The following is a 19,497-nucleotide window of genomic DNA, read 5'->3' on the forward strand; positions in this document are numbered from 1 at the left end:
GGACCTCCTGTTCTTTCATTGGACCCGCAGCTTTGTTTTTTCGCATGATGGGATCACTATCTTCAGATCTAAAGTTTGAGCTTAAAGGTGCTGTAAGCGGAATGGTTCTTTTAGCTAACTTCCGGTCAGTTACTGCAGTTAGCAGTCCCCTCGCTCGTCGCTACGTCACCACATTAATGCACTGCGGTCTTCAAGCGTTTTGAAACGCGCACATTATGTAAGTGATCACTGTATGAATAAAGAGCGATTTAACACTTTTGTTAACATAAATAAACCGCTTACTTCACCTTTAATGGTTAAGCTTTTATCTTTTCCTCTACCCTCACCACAGTAGACCATAATATCTAAAATATGTTTTGTGACACTGAACAGTGTTTGACTGGTAGCACTCTTAAAGCAGCTTAAATTGGACTGAATTGGCATTGGGTGTTTTTGCAGTGATTTACCAATGCAATATTTACAAACTCAACAAAGTCTAATTGATCTAGAAGCAGACTTATAACCAACGTGTAAAGCATTTACGTGGCCTTCTTTGAGCGGTTTACAGTCTGTTTGTGAAGTAAGATGCAGGTTCTTCTTTCAAATGGACGCCCACTCACTTCCTGTGTAGATAATGTGTGTTTTGTGTGTGTGGTGTGTGTCGCTGTACTGGTCATAATTGCACTCTGGAACACTGAGAACCATAATGCAAAATGTGTGTACCATCTGGGCCCTAGATGTACATTGTGACAGATCGACACACAACCTATTTGCATTGACGGTGCCCTATTTGCACTACGGTACACTCTTCTTAATGCTGATATGGTGTATTTCTCTCTGCACCGTTTCACAACAGCTGTGTACGTACACAGTAAATTCTCAAGAGTTAAAAAGGCATTGTCAAAAAATATGTACTCCTTCAGAGTTATTACAACAACAGTGAGAGTAATTTCAACAAACCAAGAGTAAGATATCAGCCAGTGTGAATGTTAAATTTCAGAGTTAACATTTACAGTGTAAAATGTACAGTGTTAAAGCACATGTACTCTATCAGAGTTATTTTAACAAAAGCAAGAGTAGTGACTGACAACTGGTTGAAGGCAGGTGTTCCTTCGAAACAACTCTGAAGCCTATTCTGGAAATCTCCGCCCCCACCTCATTCTTCCTGCTCAGGACCACGATGCTCACGTCGCCATTTTGCCATTGTCATCATCAAGGATAAGCCTCGGTAAGTTACACTTACTTTATCAGTTAATACACCAATTTTTTTGGCAATGCAGTCGGAGTAACATTTTACAAAACGTGTTATAGCTGGTTAACACAGACTTGAGCTGTTTGTATATCTTCAAATACCGAGTTACAAAGGGCTAACAGCCAAGGCCAAAGCTAGCTTGAATGTGCCTGCCTCGTGAGGCTAATAATTAGCCTATGGAGGCAGGCACATTTAAGTTAGCTTCAACATTGCCAGAGACTGAGAGTTGGATGACAGTCCATTAACATAAACTAGCGGCTAATTAACGGACTATCGTCCAACTCTGTCGGAAATGTTGAAGCTTATTTAAATGTGCCTGCCTCCTTTGGCTAATTGTTAGCCTAATTAGCTTCAAGAGGCAGGCATGTTCAAGCTAGCTTTGGCCTTGGCTGTTAGGCCTTTTGTAATTCGGTAATTGAACACATACAAACAGCTCAAGTCTATGTTGGTCTATTTGATATAGTGTGTTGGTGTTTTATTCTTTTTACTCAAATGTTTTTAGTCTGGTTTCATTACAATGTAATAGGAAATATTGCTATGGGGAGGAGGCTGAATGAGCTTACTATGTTTTTGAGACACAAATATGTGTTTTACCTGCATGAATGTTCCACAACGGTGTGCACATGTTAGAATGCATTAAGTCTGTTAAAAATTATTTGGAGGAATATCTGCTTGGTGTGAAAGGGCTTTAAGTTGATCTTCTATATGCTATATTAAAAAGTGCTGTGCTGTAGATGATACAATTGTTTCATCTGATTTTACAGGTGCCATCATGTTGATAAAAACTAAAATAAATATGGAACAAAAATATATCAAGATAACAGAGCCAAACTTTGAAGAATTCTTGAATGCTGGTGAGTATTAGTCATACTACGTATATTGTAAAAACAAAAGGAAAGTGGATATTGTCATTTCATGTTATCAATATTCTAATGATTGTAAATAGTTGTCTTGCTCAGCCTCTCAGGCAAGCTAGCTCTCTTGGGTTTTTCACTGCAACCAATGGTGGTCGGCTTAGTTGAGTTTGTATTAAGTTTAACATAGTATGCAAATAATAATGATGATGACATTAGGTGCCCTACACATTGACCATGTTTAAGGGTTTAAAACCTCTGTTTGTGTATTTTTCCTAAAGCTTTCATGAAGTTCTCCATCCCGCCACCCTCTGAAGGCGTCACAGTGTATGATGAGACGGGAACGGAGGTGGACGCAGACGTCTTTGAAGATGTTGCACAGCAGCCAAACGCTGGTGTACTTACAATCAGATTGAAACAGTAAGTTTCTGTCATGACTCTATTCTTTGAGCTAGACTCGGTTACAAATGTAGGTTGTGAAAAACTGACAAATGGGAGGTGTTTGTTTCTCTCTCATCCCTCTCCTATACATGTAGCATTCGAGGGAGCAACAGGCAGTTCACTGATGCAGCACTGGAACTTTCTAACTACAACTCTGAAGATTCAGTCATCCTAGAACTTGTATCTTGCACCTCTGATGACACCATCATTCTGGAGGAGGATTCAAGTCCGTCAGCAAAACGGCAGAAACAAGACCAAGATGCAAAACGCGTATGTTGACGTGTATAATGTTTGATGTGGCAGTTTCCTTTGGGGATTGCTCACTTTTTATTGTATTTCCTGTGTTGTTTCACAGTTGGTTGAATCAGCTCTAGCTAAGACAGCAGGTGGAGACCGTATTGTGAAAGAATACAACAGGACAAAAAGTCTGACTGACTCTTCACGGCGACAGATGGTGAACATCCTTGCTGCCAACATGACTGAAGCTCATGGGTAAGAAAAACTTTACTGGACTCATGTTTGTAAAATCAGATTTGGCTGTTCATTCACACTTCATTGCCTTCATCAGTTAGTTTTGTGTTTATTTAGAGACTTAGTTTTTAAACTTTAAATCTTCAATGTTAGACTTGTTTGTTATGTGTTGTTTTACCCTCTGCAGGATGGCACCGCCACGGCATGTCAGAGAGATGTATGCCAAAGGCATAGTTTCCATGTTCCCGTACCTGATGGATCCATATTCCAAAAATGGATATGTAAGTATTTTTATGCATTCCAACAAATATACAGAAACTACAATACAATAAGCAATAAGATATTGACTGGTGGGTGTACACAAGTACAGGTTTCTACTTAATAATTATTGTTTTTTTATTTATTTAAAGGAACATTTCTATGATGGTGAAAGTGGCACTGGTTATTTAGCATGGAGGCTCAAAACCATCCAGAAGAGCAATGCTACATCAGAGACCAGAGCTTCTCCTCGTCAAACTGGTGGAGGACCGAAAGCTAGAAGAGATGTATCATTAAGTCCTGAGATGACCCTGACAGAAGAGCAATGCAAGGAGGCAATGTCATTCATGAAGTATTGTTCTGATGAGGCCACTGTCAAGCAGAAGATGAAGATTACATTTGAATATCGTCGTCAGATCGTCCTCGATGAAGAGAAATCCTCAGACGTCTTGACTGAATTTCCACGCTTCCGAGACGTCAAAGGCCTGGTAATTAAGTGTTAAAGCATTATTTGTATCACTACAAATAACCTGAACTGTCACTTTTATGTTTCTTGCTATGTCATTTATGTATTGCAGGTTGAGCAAGACTTCATCTTGCAGTTTGGAGAAAATGTTGCTGCAAAGTTTTTGGAAAGGTATGTTTGAAATCTATATTATTATTATTATTATTATCGAAACATTATATTAAATAAAATCCAGAATTGAAAATTAAATAATAATTTCTCCATATAGGTGGCCTACTATATTTAAACAAAAGATCATCCAGCAGAGCAAGGCCTTCCCTACAGCAAGTGAACTTAAGGAACTGATTTATTGTGCAGAAGCTACATCAAATGAAAGAGAAGAGGATGAGGCCTCTCTTGGCTCTGGTAGGTTGTTGTACTTCATTTAAGGCTATGAATTTTTCCTGTTATGATTCCCCAGTTTATTCTTGGTTCAGCTGTAGCTTTAAGATGTGTTTTGTTGTCTTTCTTTCTTTTGTATCTGTGTATAGGATGGGACAGTGACCTTTCCTCAATTATCCTCCTCCTCCACCTGATTCCTCCTTCAACCCAAGGCCGAAAAAGACCTGGCAGGGTGTCAGCATCCCAGGCTGAAAAGCATCTGGTTGTGTTCATGAAGGTGTGTATTGTTGGTTATAGGAATGTCAAGAGTTACATTTGTTTTCTTTTTTTGAAATTGTAATTTTTGAAGTAATGACGATTAATGAAGTTTGTAAGGTTGTTTGGAAAAGAAAAATATGACACATCTGGTATAATTATACTTAAAATGTCTCAATCAAGAGCTTCTGTCGGACTAATCATCAGAGCTGTGCAGCACTTGTGTTTTTCCAACATCTGTAATGTTAAATTGATGGACAACCTAAATCGTCTCTTATGCCACTTTAAACTTAAAATTTCAAATTCAAAATATATGAGATCTAAATATTTCAAACTTATTTTTATACCTTTATTAATAATTACGTTCTTGAACCACATTAAAACATTTTAATCTGTGATCAATGTTTAACTTTTACTCCTATCTTTTATCAGAGTGGAACGAGCGTCCAGGAACATGTTGATGCCATCACCAGCTCCACTCAGCCCTATCTTCTTGCCATTGGGATGAACAGGGCCACCATCCATGAGTTCTACATCGTGATTGACAAGCAAGCCATACCATGCAGGTCAACCAGCTCTCTTGGAGCTTTCGACGAACTCTTTAAGACACACTTTGTGTTTGGTATCATGTACAATCAGATGCTCCAAAACATGTACACCTTTGTACAGACCACTGTGTACAACATAGACATAGGCAAAGTCCATGAGAGCCCACGTGTCGCAGAGATTCGCGCTAGACTGCTACAGTAGAATCATTTAGTGCAAGACATTGCTGTTGCTTTTGTGTCCTTTCACACTGTTTTGCATAGATGAAGAAAGTTTGATATTCCTAACAAAAGACACACATGAAGAACATTGCTATACTGCACAAACAAATTCACAGCTACCTCATGTTTATGGTGTCAAGCGTTCATGTTTATTAAACTCTGCAATATTTCCACACAGTTGAAAATTATTCTGTTGATATCATTGGACCAATTTTGCACACTTAGTGTGTGTGTGATGAGGCAAAGCATTTGGAATCTATCAACCAGTGTAGATTGACTACTGGTCCAGGAAAAATGTTGCAGCTAAACACATTTATTTACTTATGTTATGTCATTGAAATGGGTAAAACACAATCGCACTGAATCGCCTTGTTTATTGGTGTGCGTTGAGGTTGCTGAGAGATGCCAGTATTTTGTCAAATTCTGACAGTTATTGTGAAAGATAAGCAAGTTATACTAACTGGCTCAGGTGTAGAAACGGTTTGTTTTGAATGATAATCTGCAACATTTTTCCTGGACCAATAGTCAATCTAAACTGGTTGATAGAAATATAGAAAGATAGATCTTTATTTTTTGGCTATAATATAAAGGGAGGAATCTGTTGATCCATAAGCCATTTGAACATCCACTGTTTTAGGTAGACCAACTCTTGAACATCATCCACCTTAACTGCCTATAATGGCTTTAAAACTATTTTAAATGTGCGGAAAACGGATCTGATCCTCCCTTTATATAGTTCCATATTGTTATATTATTATATTATTAATGCAGCCTTGACCATTATTTTAAGTGTTGAAGGTAGAATCAGTAACCAGAATGCTTTAAACATTAATATTTAACATCCTGGTGTGTTTAAAAACAATGCAGATTGTACTATGGCTGTGTTCGAAAAGCCCTACTAACGTCCTACTCACACTAATTTTGACGGCAATTTCAGTATGTTGTGGTTGTGTATGCAAGTTTGTGTAGGCGCGAAATGCCCGGATGACTAACTTTTGGGAAGATTGTGTGTATGGATCAATAGTATACTTTTCCTACTCAACCGCCCCACAATGCATTGCGTCTTTTTTATTATTTATTTTTTTATTTTTAAATGCTTCTGTATAATTCAGTGTAAACGGTCCGAGGAACCTCGCATACACAATGGATGGTTAAATAGACAGTATTTATATACATGTTGAGCATTTAGGAGGGAGGGCGTCTCTTAAAAACAACGCATTTGTTTTTCACCTGAAAGTCTCTGTAAAACTTTTTTTTTTAATAAATTTGTATTAAGACGATGGATATATTGTTTTTTGCTTTTCTCCTGCAGACACTTATTTTTCCTTAACTTAAGTGTAAACTGGACATGTTAAGGTAGAACAATAAGTGTTGCATAAGAATAACACTAGCAGGGAGTAAATACACAAGTATATGTTTTAACACTGGTAGGAGTCAGTTTAAAATCAACACTGTAGGGAGTAATCTCTTAGTGTCAAGTAGGTCAAACACTCATAAAGAGTAAATTAATAAGAGTTAATTCTGAATAACACTTAAAAGAATCTAGTGTCAAATGTTAATAACACTATCAGTGTTATTTTCGTCATAGTGTTAAACTTCAGTAACACTGTCAGAGTTATATAGTCACTCATTTTAACTCTTATCAGAGTTGGATTAACTCTAAAAATGTAACACTACGGTAAGAGTATTTTTGACTCTCTGTAGGTCGGGAGCGTATGTTATCTGGAAGAGAGTTAAAATTGACTCTTTAGGTGTTGGATCAACACTGCCAATTTTACTGTGTAGGAAATGCATTTTCTGTATTAGCTAGCTCAGCTCATGGTTTGCTGCTTATTTGCTGATTTTGAAGGAGGAAAGGAAAAGGTCTACGTGCGGTTACATCTGCGATAGCTGCGTACAGTATACACAGTATATATCCCTGCAACGGGAACTCTAAAAGTGCTGAGGAGTTGGTAACTCTCATGAATAATTGAGCCATTCCCCTTGTTTTTTTGAAGCCCAGTATCTTTGAAATGCAGATGAATGTGAGCTTATTCTTCATCCGCTCTGCCTCTCGCAAATTGGATCCAGCTCTTTGGGGTCAATTTGAAGATGATTGTAAAAGTCCAAATGATACACATACCTATCATCACATTTGACATGCCATCGTTACACGTCTGCTTGAATAAGGAGCATCTCAACAAGGTCGTAGAAAGGTCATTAGTCACCTTCCTGAAACAGGAGAGGCAGGGCATCATCACCGTCGCCATCCTTCACTTCATCGTATCATGGTTCATTTGGAGGTCTGTCCTGAAGCAGGCATAACACAGAGGCGCTAACAGATTATGGGGCCCCTTTGTATCTGTGATGAGAAATATTGCATATTGCATATTGTATGTCTCTTGAAGACAATATTACAGTACCTCATTGTTAGTTTCACTGCATTGTTGTGTTTCTGTTAAACTGAATGATTTTGTTGTTTTTTTGACTTGGGTTCTTCTGCTCTTTGCCATTCCTGACTGAAGCCCGCGTGCTGCTGGTCATGGATGGTCCTCCAGGGTCCAAGTAACAGAGACCTTGGCGCAACTATTCTTTGAAATAAATAAATACGCTGCTTGTTTAATACAGCTTATGATCTAATTTTCCTCCTCACATACCCACTTCTAATAGCTCACCATGGTTGTACAAAATTCAAAGTAGTGCAAGCCTGAGGGTGCGGGCAGGGTAGGTTTTCATTACAAATCACCACCATAAACAGATGTCTAATACCTTGGATTAAAAAAAGCCTCCAGTCGTGCGCGCTAGAGTTTATTTAAAAGCCTTATCTACTGCCTTATGTCATCAGAAAGTTGTTGTGTGTAGTTTTTGGAACAGGATTTCTAACACAAAAGTGCTAGAAGTTTATAATTAATTAGTCTTACAGAGTAGGGCATCTTGCTCTAGTTTTTTGACGATTTTATTTGACTCCTGGAACTAGAGGCTCTGTGTCAGTATCAGCCTGTGGCCTCAGGCACAGATGCAGGGATAGAACATGCACAGCAGAAAGGGTTGGAGGGATGTAATATCTTTCTTTTGAAACTGACGAGTTGTACTTTGTGCCAGAACTTAGATGTTTCCCTAGAATACCTAAAGTAATAACTGTATTCCCAAATGATGTATAGTTAATATAGGCTACACATACACAGCATCATACATTAGTAAAAGGGAAGAACATCTTCTAAAACAATGTTTAAATAATAGTGGGGATACTACTTAATTCAGTGGCAGTGACAGACATGCCTTACTTGCGGTATATTGTAAAAGAACAGAGCAAAAATCACACAAGACACAATAACTTACCTTATTTAATCAATCTAGAGATTTTAGAATTTAGAAGTCACACAGACTTAACGCAAGATTTGCCAAGAATTCTTCAAATAGTTATGTATGGTTCTTAGCCCAGTTATCAATCTGTAGAACTGCCTTTTTAACAACATCTGAGCCTTTTGCAAACACGAATGAAGAAAAAAAGAAATCACAAATTTAGTGTCAATTTTTGAACTGACCTTGTCTCATGTATTAATGTGAGGAAGGTTACAGCTTCATCGTCCCTTCAATAAAGCGTAACCTGGAAGTTAATGTTACAGTTGTCATCTATTCACAAAGTCTGTTTCCGTAGCACTTTGTTTCATTTACTTTTTTATCAACACACCTTTCCTCCTTGGTCAAGTGTAAAGACTTTTTCCCAATATCTTGAGTTTTCCACTTTGAAATGACTGTGGTTGCTTTATTGGCTAAAATACATATTAATTCCACTAGCTGCATGTGGTTAAGCTAGTGAGGTTGGCTTATGCTTTTCTGGCTGCTGTCAGCTTTTTTGATAAATGGCCAATACCAGCCACATGTCTGTCTATCCTCAGTAAGCAGCTCCCAGGTCAGCTGTCTGCCCTACAGTTGTCTGGGCTTCATGTCTGCCTGGAGGCGGCTGGGAGTGACAGCTGTCCTCAACCACAACACTGCTCCTCTACTCTCCGCACTTGTATTATTATAACCATTAAACGTTACCAGAGTACAAAGTAATGTATTTTGGTTCTGAATGAAGAAAACCACAATTAGAGGGCTACAAGGTATACATATCCCGCCATTTAAAAAAAACAGCAAAAAAAACAATGGAGAATTCTAACTGATATCTTTAACATGGTGATAATATTGACATAAACATTCTAAGCCAAGTAACAATAATACAATATACAATATTTGAACTTCTAACAGTTTTAGGAGCTAACAAAATGTTATGTCGGGAACCTAGTGAGCTTGTTAAGTCATTATGGTGAGAAAAAGTAATCGCCTCGTTTGAGTAGGAGCCGTCTGGCTCAGACCTGCGCAATTATGACGCGCGTCTTGCGGAGCGCACAGCATTTTTGCAGCATTTTTGCTGTGCGCTCAGCAAGACACGCATCATAATTGTGCGGGTCTGAGCAAGACGGCTCCTACTCAAACGAGGCTATTGTGTATTCTGACATCTCCCTCACACAGTCATCTATATCCTTCTTTTGCATAACTAGTTATCTGATCAGAGATGTCATCTTCTACATTCAAGATAGGGAGAATTAGGGGAAGAGTTTGCATTCCAAACACTGTTAATGCTATTGAGCGATTCAGTGTTACCATGACCATACAATTGTACATGATGTCTCGTGATGTGGTAGTAATTACACTTTTCTTTTATACATTTTTTAGTGCCAAGACAAACCTCCAGGGATATTGCCCCAAATCTCAAAGCAGAATAGAATCCCCTCTGAGACAGGCAGTACTCGACTGCAGCTCTACAGCCTTGTATTCACGCAGCCTTCAGTTTCCCAACAGCTGACTAATGACTAATAACACTATTCATTTTAAATATCTGAAGACAATACCCTCTAGAGTCTAAGGCTTCTATTGTGCTCAGTAATAACCGGATCTCAATATGTCTTACACATAGCATGAAATAAAGCCTCATTTGTGTGAATGAGTCATTTCCAATTTGCCTGATATAGGCCGCAGTGCTATCACTATAGGCGATCCGTCGTCTAGTTTAACTACAGTTTAAATGAAGCAGAGAAGAAAGAAGAGACTTTTTTGTAACTGTTCCCCAGTAACAGTGATCAAGCCATTGTTTGAAAGGGGAGGGGGGGCTTAATAAAGATGCAGTTTATAGATGATACAATACTATTTTCTTCAGAAAATACTCCAGAAAATAGTTTTGGCCACCTTGGAAATTTTACAGCAAACTGTTACTGACAAATGTAGAATATATTAAATGATGGTGAATAGGGAATTCATTAATTAAAGTTACCCATGAACATATGACATTTACCCACTTCAATAACCATTTCCAGGCAATTACATATTGTGAAAGTAGACACTGCATTTGATTCATCACAGAGGCTGCATCTATGACAAGGTAACAAGGTAAATTGGCCTTTAGATTGTTGCACTTTACAAGCCATTCATTGCTTGTGTGACTACATCATTTCATACAAAATTGAGTGCAAAAAAGGTTTCTGGGAATTTCTTTCTTCCAAAAAGATTCAATCTATTCAGCAGGGGGCCCATTGTCTAATGCTTTAAAGGATCAGTGCTGTTCTACTTCTTTTCTGTTAACTTTTCTTGTGGGTATTTTGACTCACACATTTTTACTTACAATTGTGTTGAGTTTTTCAATACAAACAAACAGAACAATACAGCCAGGCACAGTTACATCATTCCAACAAACATTCAATCACCTTCAATCTTGTTGTATATGTTTTTGCAATCTCAGCGGGAAGGTCAGTCTTTTCATTTCCTAGATTTCTTAATAATGTCTAGCAAAGATTTTTATAGAAGGAGGGTGTATTTACCATTTATGAATAATGGCTGGTTTTGCTGCCACTGTTGTGTTTTGTATTTTTATTTTCTTCCTGTCCCTATTACAAGATAAACTTGACTAAAGTCTCTGAGTCACTAATGGAAGTTATATCACAGTTGACCCTCGCTACAACCAGCAGTATAAGAGCATTTTGAAGAACTTTTTCTTTCTTGATGCATACACTCCATCTTGAAACTGCTTGTACTTAAGACTTGTGTGGGCCACATATGTAAATGCTCTCCTTGACTACAGCCCTAAGATTATACAGAATCTTTCTTCCATAGTTATCTCTCTTTACTGTTGAAGCCTGAACAATAACTGAGGCTTTTTGCAGCCGCAGTCCGGTTCTCTCCCAAAATACCAATATCCGCTTTCAAACCATCATAATGTAACCTTAACCCTGCCTTGTTGTCCCTGCTCATGAGCACTTTGAGTCATAAATAAGAGGTAAATGTGTTTGTGCTGGTTAGACTAACACTGGAAAAGAGCAATGTGTCCATATCCCATGGTTCTTCTGCCACTTCGTACGTTTACATAGAATTAGAAATAATAAATTTTTCTATTTGAACTGAAACCGTACTTTAAAAATACACGTACACTTTAGTCCAAATTAAATTTGACTAAATCAAATTTCTCAGAGTCAAGCTACTCAAACATGTGTACGGTCAATTTACCTAACTGGCCTCGGCACTCTTGCGCATGCTCCACAGTGTCCCGCCCGGGTCTTTGAGACGGAAGTCGAATAGCATTCAATGCTAACAAAAGAACAACAATCAATGAAGAAAGCTGTACGTACGTGCGTACAGCAAGGAAAGTTATCCTATCACAGTTTGACATGGTACCAGATTTTCGCTTGCTAACCGTTAGTCGCTCCATAACCGTTGGCTGCTGGCTAACTAGTTAGCCACACGCTAACTTATTTAGCGACTCGCTGATGTAATTGGTCAACGGGCAGAGGGTCCAATGCTAACAAGCTGAGAGCAGCTGAAAGGGGGCATATAGCCGCATATCGTTGCAGAGTTCATGGACATACTTTGGTCAAGAAATCCATTCCGCTCCCATGCTTTTATATTTGGACAAGGACACTGGACGAGCTATAATCGTAGCTTGACTTCACTGTGCATGGAAACATACTGACTGTCAGAGGGCCTCTTTAACACAAAAAGACACACACACACACACACACACACACACACACACACACACACCTAATCTGTGAACACAGTTGCTGTTTATATTTTGGTTTAGTAAAAGAGGGCACTACAGGGTTGAAAGGATCAGGAACTAAAGTAGAGTTGATGCGGCACTTAATCTCATGCCCAATTTGATATGGACTGTGTGTGTGTGTGTGTGTGTGTGTGTGTGTGTGTGTGTGTGTGTGTGTGTGTGTGTGTGTGTGTGTGTATCCATGTGTGCAAGTGTGTTCATTCACATTTTTCAGTCCGTGGGTGAATGTGCCCTAATGTGCCAGGTACTTGGTTTGCTGGTGTTTGCAAGTGCGTGTGTTCATGTGTCAACTTCTGTCAGGGGCTTTTTACATGTGTGTGTGTGTGTGTGTGTGTGTGTGTGTGTGTGTTAGTGTGTGTGTTCAGTGATGACTGAGCCATCTGTGCCTGTAGTACCTTTGCCAACACAGCGTCTGGAGTGTCTCCAGCAGCCAGCCAGTCTCCTGCTGTCTGCCCCTCACATTCACTTCAGTGAGACACGGCAGGAAGCTCCTCCATGTTGGACCGGCTTCCTGCTCCATTCTCCCTCCCGCTGTGCTCCAGTTATCCTGCTGGATTTTGGGGGGAAAATAGATCTGATTAGATATTTAATTACAGCAGGCCTTATTATGTGAATTTTGCTAGTGTTCATGAGCATTTTGTAGAACCAGACCAAGTAGAGCTTGATTGTGCTCTTCAATTTCTATGACTTTAAGAACACTGCAATGACTTTTCTCATTCTGGTGACTCACTCTTCAGAGAGCACACATACCAGTGTTGGGGAGTAGGGAACTCCATGTAATGAATTTGTTCAACTACATTTTGCTTGAACCTGCTGGTAGTTCTACTACATAGTGATTCAGGTAGTTCAATTACTTTTTTTGCGTCATGAAAGGAAAGGAATTCATTTTAATTGTACCATTGTCTCTTCTCTAACATCTTTATTTCATCCTGACCACCAGGTAATGCATTATTTCCCATGAAGTCTCCATTAGTGCTGACATTTGTTATTTATTAAAAAGTGTTATTTAAATTTAGTTTTGTGGTTTATGTTTGACCTGTGTAGGAGAAATTGGCACTTTTTTGTTTGTTTCTGCAGTAAACAAAGCTATGCTGAAAAAGAAGCTTCGCCAACACTTCACATAGCATCTCTAAACGCAACTGGAAAAGATGGCCAGGCTGATGTGGAGATAAATTACAACTCCTACACGACTGTGCTGAACAGCCATCCTAATGTTACAGGATACGTGTATCTAATCTATAGCTACATGTAAAACCAAGTGCAGTTTCAGTCGTGCATGCTCAGCCTGTCACGGAGAGCTATTCATGCATTCTGCTTCATGCCAAAGGCTTTAATATATAGAGACAGACAGTAACACCATTAGACATGGCATGATCACTGACAAAGTGCATCATTGCAAGAGAAGAAGTGATCCTCCTTACCAATTAGTTATCCAGTAATGTCCATTACATTTTCATTTCCTTTATTTAACCTCGAAAGATCAATTGAGGGGTGACCCTCTTTTACAATGACGTCGAGTTTGTACATATACACAATATACAATGAGAATACATAACAAGTTTACACACACACACACACACACACAGACAACAACAATTTAAAACATTCAGATCAATTGAATGAGAGACATAATAGCCTAATTAAAACAGTTACAAGTGTAGAGGGGCTGATTCAAAATAATAATTTTAAATTGGTTAACAGTTATGAGTGTATTTATTTTAATTGTATGTTGTAGGCTGTTCCAGGAGTCAGGGGCACTATGGCTAAAAGCGGTTTTACCAAGCTCAGACCGGGCATAGGGGACATATAACATGAGCATGTCAGTTGAGCGGGTTTGATAAAGCCCATCTGAAATAAGCAGCATTTCTGTCAAATATAGTGGTAGCTTTCCAGTCAGAGCTTTATATATAAAAATATGCCAATGTGCATCACGTCTCTCCTTAAGGGAGGACCACCCAACCTTTTCATATAAAACACAATGGTGTGTATCATAAGCATCTCCTGTAATGAATCTCAAAGCAGAGTGAAATACAGAGTCTAGGAGTTTAAGGCATGAACGAGATGCATGCCGATAAACCACATCACCGTAATCAAGGACAGACATAAAAACTGCCTCAATAATCCTTTTCCTACTGAACAACGGGAAGGTGGCTTTATTCCTATAAAAATAGCCAATCTTTTGTCGGAGACGACAGACAAGATTTTTTATGTGAAATGTAAAAGAGAGTTTTTCATCTATCCAGATGCCAAGATATTTATATTCAGTGACTCTTTCAATATGAGATCCATTATTTGTGTGAATAATAAGATCATTAAAATGTGTAATTCTTGCTCTGGAAAAGCACATATATTTTGTTTTTTCTATATTAAGGACAAGCCTGAGATCCACTAGACAGTTCTGCAGGGTGTTAAAAGAGCTCTGTAGGTTCTGAACAGATTGTTGCACTGAATCAGAAATGCAATACAGTACAGTGTCGTCAGCATACAAATGGGCATGGCAGTTTTGTAGTGATGAAACAATGTTATTGATGTAAATTGTGAATAGGACTGGACCTAAAATTGAGCCCTGCGGAACACCATTTGTAACTGTTAAAAACTCAGTTTGGTAGCTTCCCAGCTTAACTGACTGCTGTCTATCAGAGAGATAGTCCCTAAACCAGCTACATGTAGAATAATTGGAGCTATTGATCCTTTTAAAATTCGACTCGTGTCTTTCAGAAATCGATACTATTTGCCAAAGGAAAGATTTGAAAATAGAACTGACTGCTGCACCTGTAGTATGTTCTCAGTTGAACAGAAGCAGTGGAATAGGCTGATCCTAATGAAATAGGCATGCATGCATTTTTTTTGCTAACATTTTAATCAACTTGGATAGTAGACTTCATATACTTGTTCTCAAATCTCGTCAAAAAATTGTTTTTTTATATCGGAACAGATCAAGTTTCCCAAAAATTTGTAGGAAAAGGGTAATCGAAGCAGTGTTTTTATCAGTGTTGGATTATGGAGATATAGTTTATAGACATGCCTCTGCTACTGCCCTAAAACCCCTTGACTCGGTGTACCATTCAGCCCTTAGATTCATTACAGGTGATCCTTTTAAAACTCATCACTGTTCCCTGTATGAAAAAGTCGGCTGGACATCCCTGTCATTGAGACGTGAGTTACATTGGTTTTTATTTATTTTTAAATCCTTAATTGGTAAACAGCCACCTTATTTATCAGCTATGCTCGACTGGAACTCTCAGTCTTTAATACCCGATCCAGTGAGCTGCTGCTTTTAAAGGTTCCTAGAGCTCACTCTAAGCTGGGAACAACTGCTTTTAGCTATAGTGCCCCCACCTCTTGGAATGCCCTTCAGAGCAACTTCAATATGACCATTCTCCCCACTTTTTCTTCTTTTAAATCTATGATTTCTGATTTTCACCATCACCACTGCATTTGTTTTAACTGAATTAATTTTTTAAGCTCTTTTATTGTAATTTTTTTATTTCTTTTGATCTTTTTTATCTTGCTAGGATTTTGTGTTTCTCTGTTTTATTCTGTCACTCTGTTGTTATTGTTGTTGTTGTGTTGTTGCGCGCTCGTCGGCGTTGTAAATGAGGGGAACCTCAATGCCTTTCGAGTTTGAATAAATAAAGGTTTCAATCAATCATTGGTCTTGTTGCGTTTCCCCTTAATAACGACATACATATTACTTTTTTACTTTCTTGTTATGTGTGAAAATACTTCAGTGACTGGCCGGATGTATTACCTATTTGCAGCTTCAGTCCAATTGCATGTGTCCCTTGTATATATTGTTCTATTTTGCTGTGACTCTATTGTCTTCCAGTTAGCATTTTAGCAGTCGTGCATGTGTTTCCATATGATGCGTGGGATGAGAATGATTGTGTGCAGCGCTCCAGTTATTAGCAGCACTGTTTAATGGTTAACTCTTGTTCAGTGAGAAAATAAATTGTACCAATGTTGTATGAAATGTAAATTATTGAACAAGGGAAGAATTTTTTCTGGTGGATAACTCTCCTGTGCAACATCAATAATTATCGTTCTTGTTTTGTGCTAGTTTTTATTCAGGCGAATGTATTTCTCACTGGAACGTGATAGTCAGTACTGAAAAATACACTTGTTCCTAAAAAGTGACAACTTGCCTCAGTCACCCCTGCACAGAAAAACTTTATCTAGAGCCGGCAGAGTTTAAGCTCTGCAACTTCTAAAGTATATGTATTACATCAATGTGGGATAAAGGGCAAACAAGGCCTGCTTTTTAATGTCACCACATCGGAGGTTACTCACAATCATGACCCCAACCATAACCCCTTTTGGCGTATTGTTTTCGTATGTATAGCCTTACAATTTACAGCACAATTCAATGCTCATCACCGGTAGAAAGAAAAGCCTAAGATTAATCATACTGCAAATTTAGCGAACCAACTGGTGTGAACATTGGAACATGTAGCGGTTAAAGAGACAGAATTTGATGAGTAAGTGTTCTCACAAGATGGTAGAGACGAAAAATAGAGCTAATAAGAGAGTGAATATCAGATGTATATAGAAACATGACTCAGAAGAAGATACTCATGTTGCTTGTTGTCTGCTGAATATAAAGTTAGACAATTTGCTAGCTTGTTGGTCTTACCAACGTTGTGAGGCAATTACATTTCAGGGCTGTGTGTTTTCTAGCCCCGAAAAAGTGTCTGAAAAGATGAATGTGGCTTTAATGAAAGCCACTCTCAAAGCAATGCAGATCATTTTGTTAATATGTATTGGTCAGAGAATGAGAAGCCTTCTTGTATGCATGATTAGTAGATTGTATTGTTGGACAGAAATGTTGGCACACATTGCCAGATATTTCTTAGACTTCAGTGGGATGACAGAAATGCAAATCTTTTTCAAGGCCAGTGATGACGGCCAGAGAGAAAATTGGTTGGCAGGTCAATGCCAGGCTTTTAACAGTGGACTATAAATGAGGTTTTCCTGCTTTCCATTTGTGTGTGTGTGTGTGTGTGTGTGTGTGTGTGTGTGTGTGTGTGTGTGTGTGTGTGTGTGTGTGTGTGTGTGTGAGAGAGAGAACTAGTTTGTGTGTGTATGAAATATTTTGTGCATAATTGGACTGGAATCAGTGAGTTGAACACGTTGTGTGAACACTCTCTGTGGGTTTTTTGGCGGCCGGAGCGTCTGTAGTCTTTCTCCAGCAAAGACCTATTAGGATTAATGAGTTGGGAGGACAAACACGTCAGAAATGAGTTGTGGTAGAGAGATGCTGCCTATTGTTTCCCTGAAGACACCAGCAAAAAAAGGCTCAAAAACCCAGAGTTCATTTTCACCATGAATAACAAGCAGGCTGAATCCCCTCTCATTATTGAGCGGATCACAGTTTTAGCTCTGCAAACATTTCCTGGAGGCGCAGACCGGCCAAGAAGCACCAGTCAGTTTACTACTGCAAAGCCAAAGCTTGTTCAGTCAAGAAGAGGAATTATTTAAAACACTTGTTCAATATAATGTCTAACAATACACAATCCCCGCATGACATTACAACCTTTGGGAAGCCTTTGATGTTCTGTTTTTGTCAAGAATAATGTTAAATAACTTACTAATCACAATTTTGCAAATGATCTACATTATGCAGACCCAGGCTTTGAACTGTCATCATTGCGTTTATAAATGCACCTTGTCCACCTTGTATGATATTTATTGGTTATATATTTATATATTTTACACAATTTATGCTAAAAACTTAGTTAACTCATTATGTCCACTTAACACTGGGGTTCCACTATCTAGATTTCACAGCATCAGAAATGATCCTGTGCATATTGGTTTATAAGCCAATGTCTCATCGTGTTAGGTGTGAGACATCCACATCCCTGCACGCTAAAGTCAATCATCCATGCAGAAATGCTCAGTTACTTGAATGCATCCATGATTTAATTATATATGGTAGTGCTTTATAATGTAAGTGCTGACATCCATCTAATACACGCTGTCAAGAAGACCAAGGAGAAAATTCTGGGTAAAAAATCTGCATACATAAATAATAGTCACGAGTCACAAAATAAACGGTACAAGTAAACCAACAGCAGCTTAAATCCAGAAATATCTATTGAGGGAATTTGACTTGATCTGAAGTAGCCAGTTTGAGCTAAAGTGTGTGTGTGTGTGTGTGTGTGTGTGTGTGTGTGTGTGTGTGTGTGTGTGTGTGTGTGTGTGTGTGTGTGTGTGTGTGTGGTTGTGCTTTTGTCTGGCTGGAGACTTGCTGGAACAATGTCCGTACAGTAACACAGGAAAAAGATTATCAGTTCTATTATTGTGAGGACGGAAGTTTGTATCCCCGTCCGCCCCACACACAGCACAATGCTGGCTCAGTTTAGAAACAAAGTCTCCGAGAACAAAGCCCACACACACACACACACACACACACACACACACACACACACACACACACACACACAACACACACACACACAAACCATCTGCCAAACCATCCAGAGTAACTGCAGCAGCTTAGAAACAACCCTGAAAAACCAACTATGTAGATACTGTATATTTGATTATACGTCATAATCATTCTTTAAATATTTTATGTGGCACATTTACAGATTCCTTACATGTTGTCATGGAGTCATGTATTTTTGTATGGTACACATACAGGATTGGCCCAGTTTCTTTTACTACTACACACATTTGTATTTTTGTAAAATCCTTTAAAAAAATGTAACCTATTCCTTTTTCCTTTTTGGGTCAGTTTTAAAGGTTAAATTCTATTAATAGATTTTTTTCAAGCAACACTTCCTTATTTTGTTTCAGCACACACATAGTTCACTGATGATGTTTGGAAAGTCACTTGTGACCTGTGCAGACTTTCAGAGCTGTAAGCCAGGAGACCTCCATCTGAAATATGACATCAGTCCACAGGGGCTGGAGGGAAAGACAGGCCTAATAGCTTCTATCAGTGCATCCAGCTTTTCTTGGATGGAGCACTGTTCTGCTGTTGCCAGTAAGCACAATAACACTAGGAATTCCTGCCAGATTTTGGCAATATTAAAAAAGTAACCATGCCTCGTTTTCTAATGTGAGTCGTTTGAGGGGACTCACACAGACTATATATATATCATATATATATATATGATATATATATATATATATATATCATATATATATATATATATGATATAAACTGTTTTCTTTTTTATTAATAAAGCATTTTTATAAAATACATGCGAGAAAGAGAGATAGAGATATTTATTTAGAGTTACTAGTTTTGCTGCTGAGCTTCTAAAAAAGTGCAGTTATTAGTCATATAAGCT

At 38.4% G+C, this 19,497-nt stretch overlaps 2 protein-coding genes across 3 annotated transcripts in view; both read left to right on the forward strand.

Annotated features, from left to right (window-relative positions):
• Positions 1-19,497, forward strand: part of ubash3bb (ubiquitin associated and SH3 domain containing Bb) — a gene marked incomplete at its 5' end in the record, with an annotated part of 54,855 nt that overhangs the window by 4,311 nt on the left and 31,047 nt on the right. The gene's annotated exons all lie outside the window — the stretch shown is intronic.
• Positions 1,159-5,107, forward strand: LOC307271257 (uncharacterized protein; the record flags this gene model as incomplete). Its single annotated transcript, XM_080053667.1, has 11 exons — positions 1,159-1,207; positions 1,996-2,085; positions 2,367-2,505; positions 2,622-2,796; positions 2,882-3,018; positions 3,185-3,278; positions 3,408-3,743; positions 3,834-3,892; positions 3,990-4,126; positions 4,252-4,379; positions 4,790-5,107. Exons 2-11 carry the CDS (start codon positions 2,004-2,006, stop codon positions 5,105-5,107), a joined length of 1,605 nt encoding a protein of 534 aa, XP_079909793.1. The 5' UTR covers positions 1,159-1,207; positions 1,996-2,003.

The sequence above is a fragment of the Ammodytes marinus genome, assembly GCF_949987685.1.
Source record: "Ammodytes marinus genome assembly, chromosome: 3".
Classification (NCBI taxonomy): Eukaryota; Metazoa; Chordata; class Actinopteri; order Uranoscopiformes; family Ammodytidae; genus Ammodytes; species Ammodytes marinus.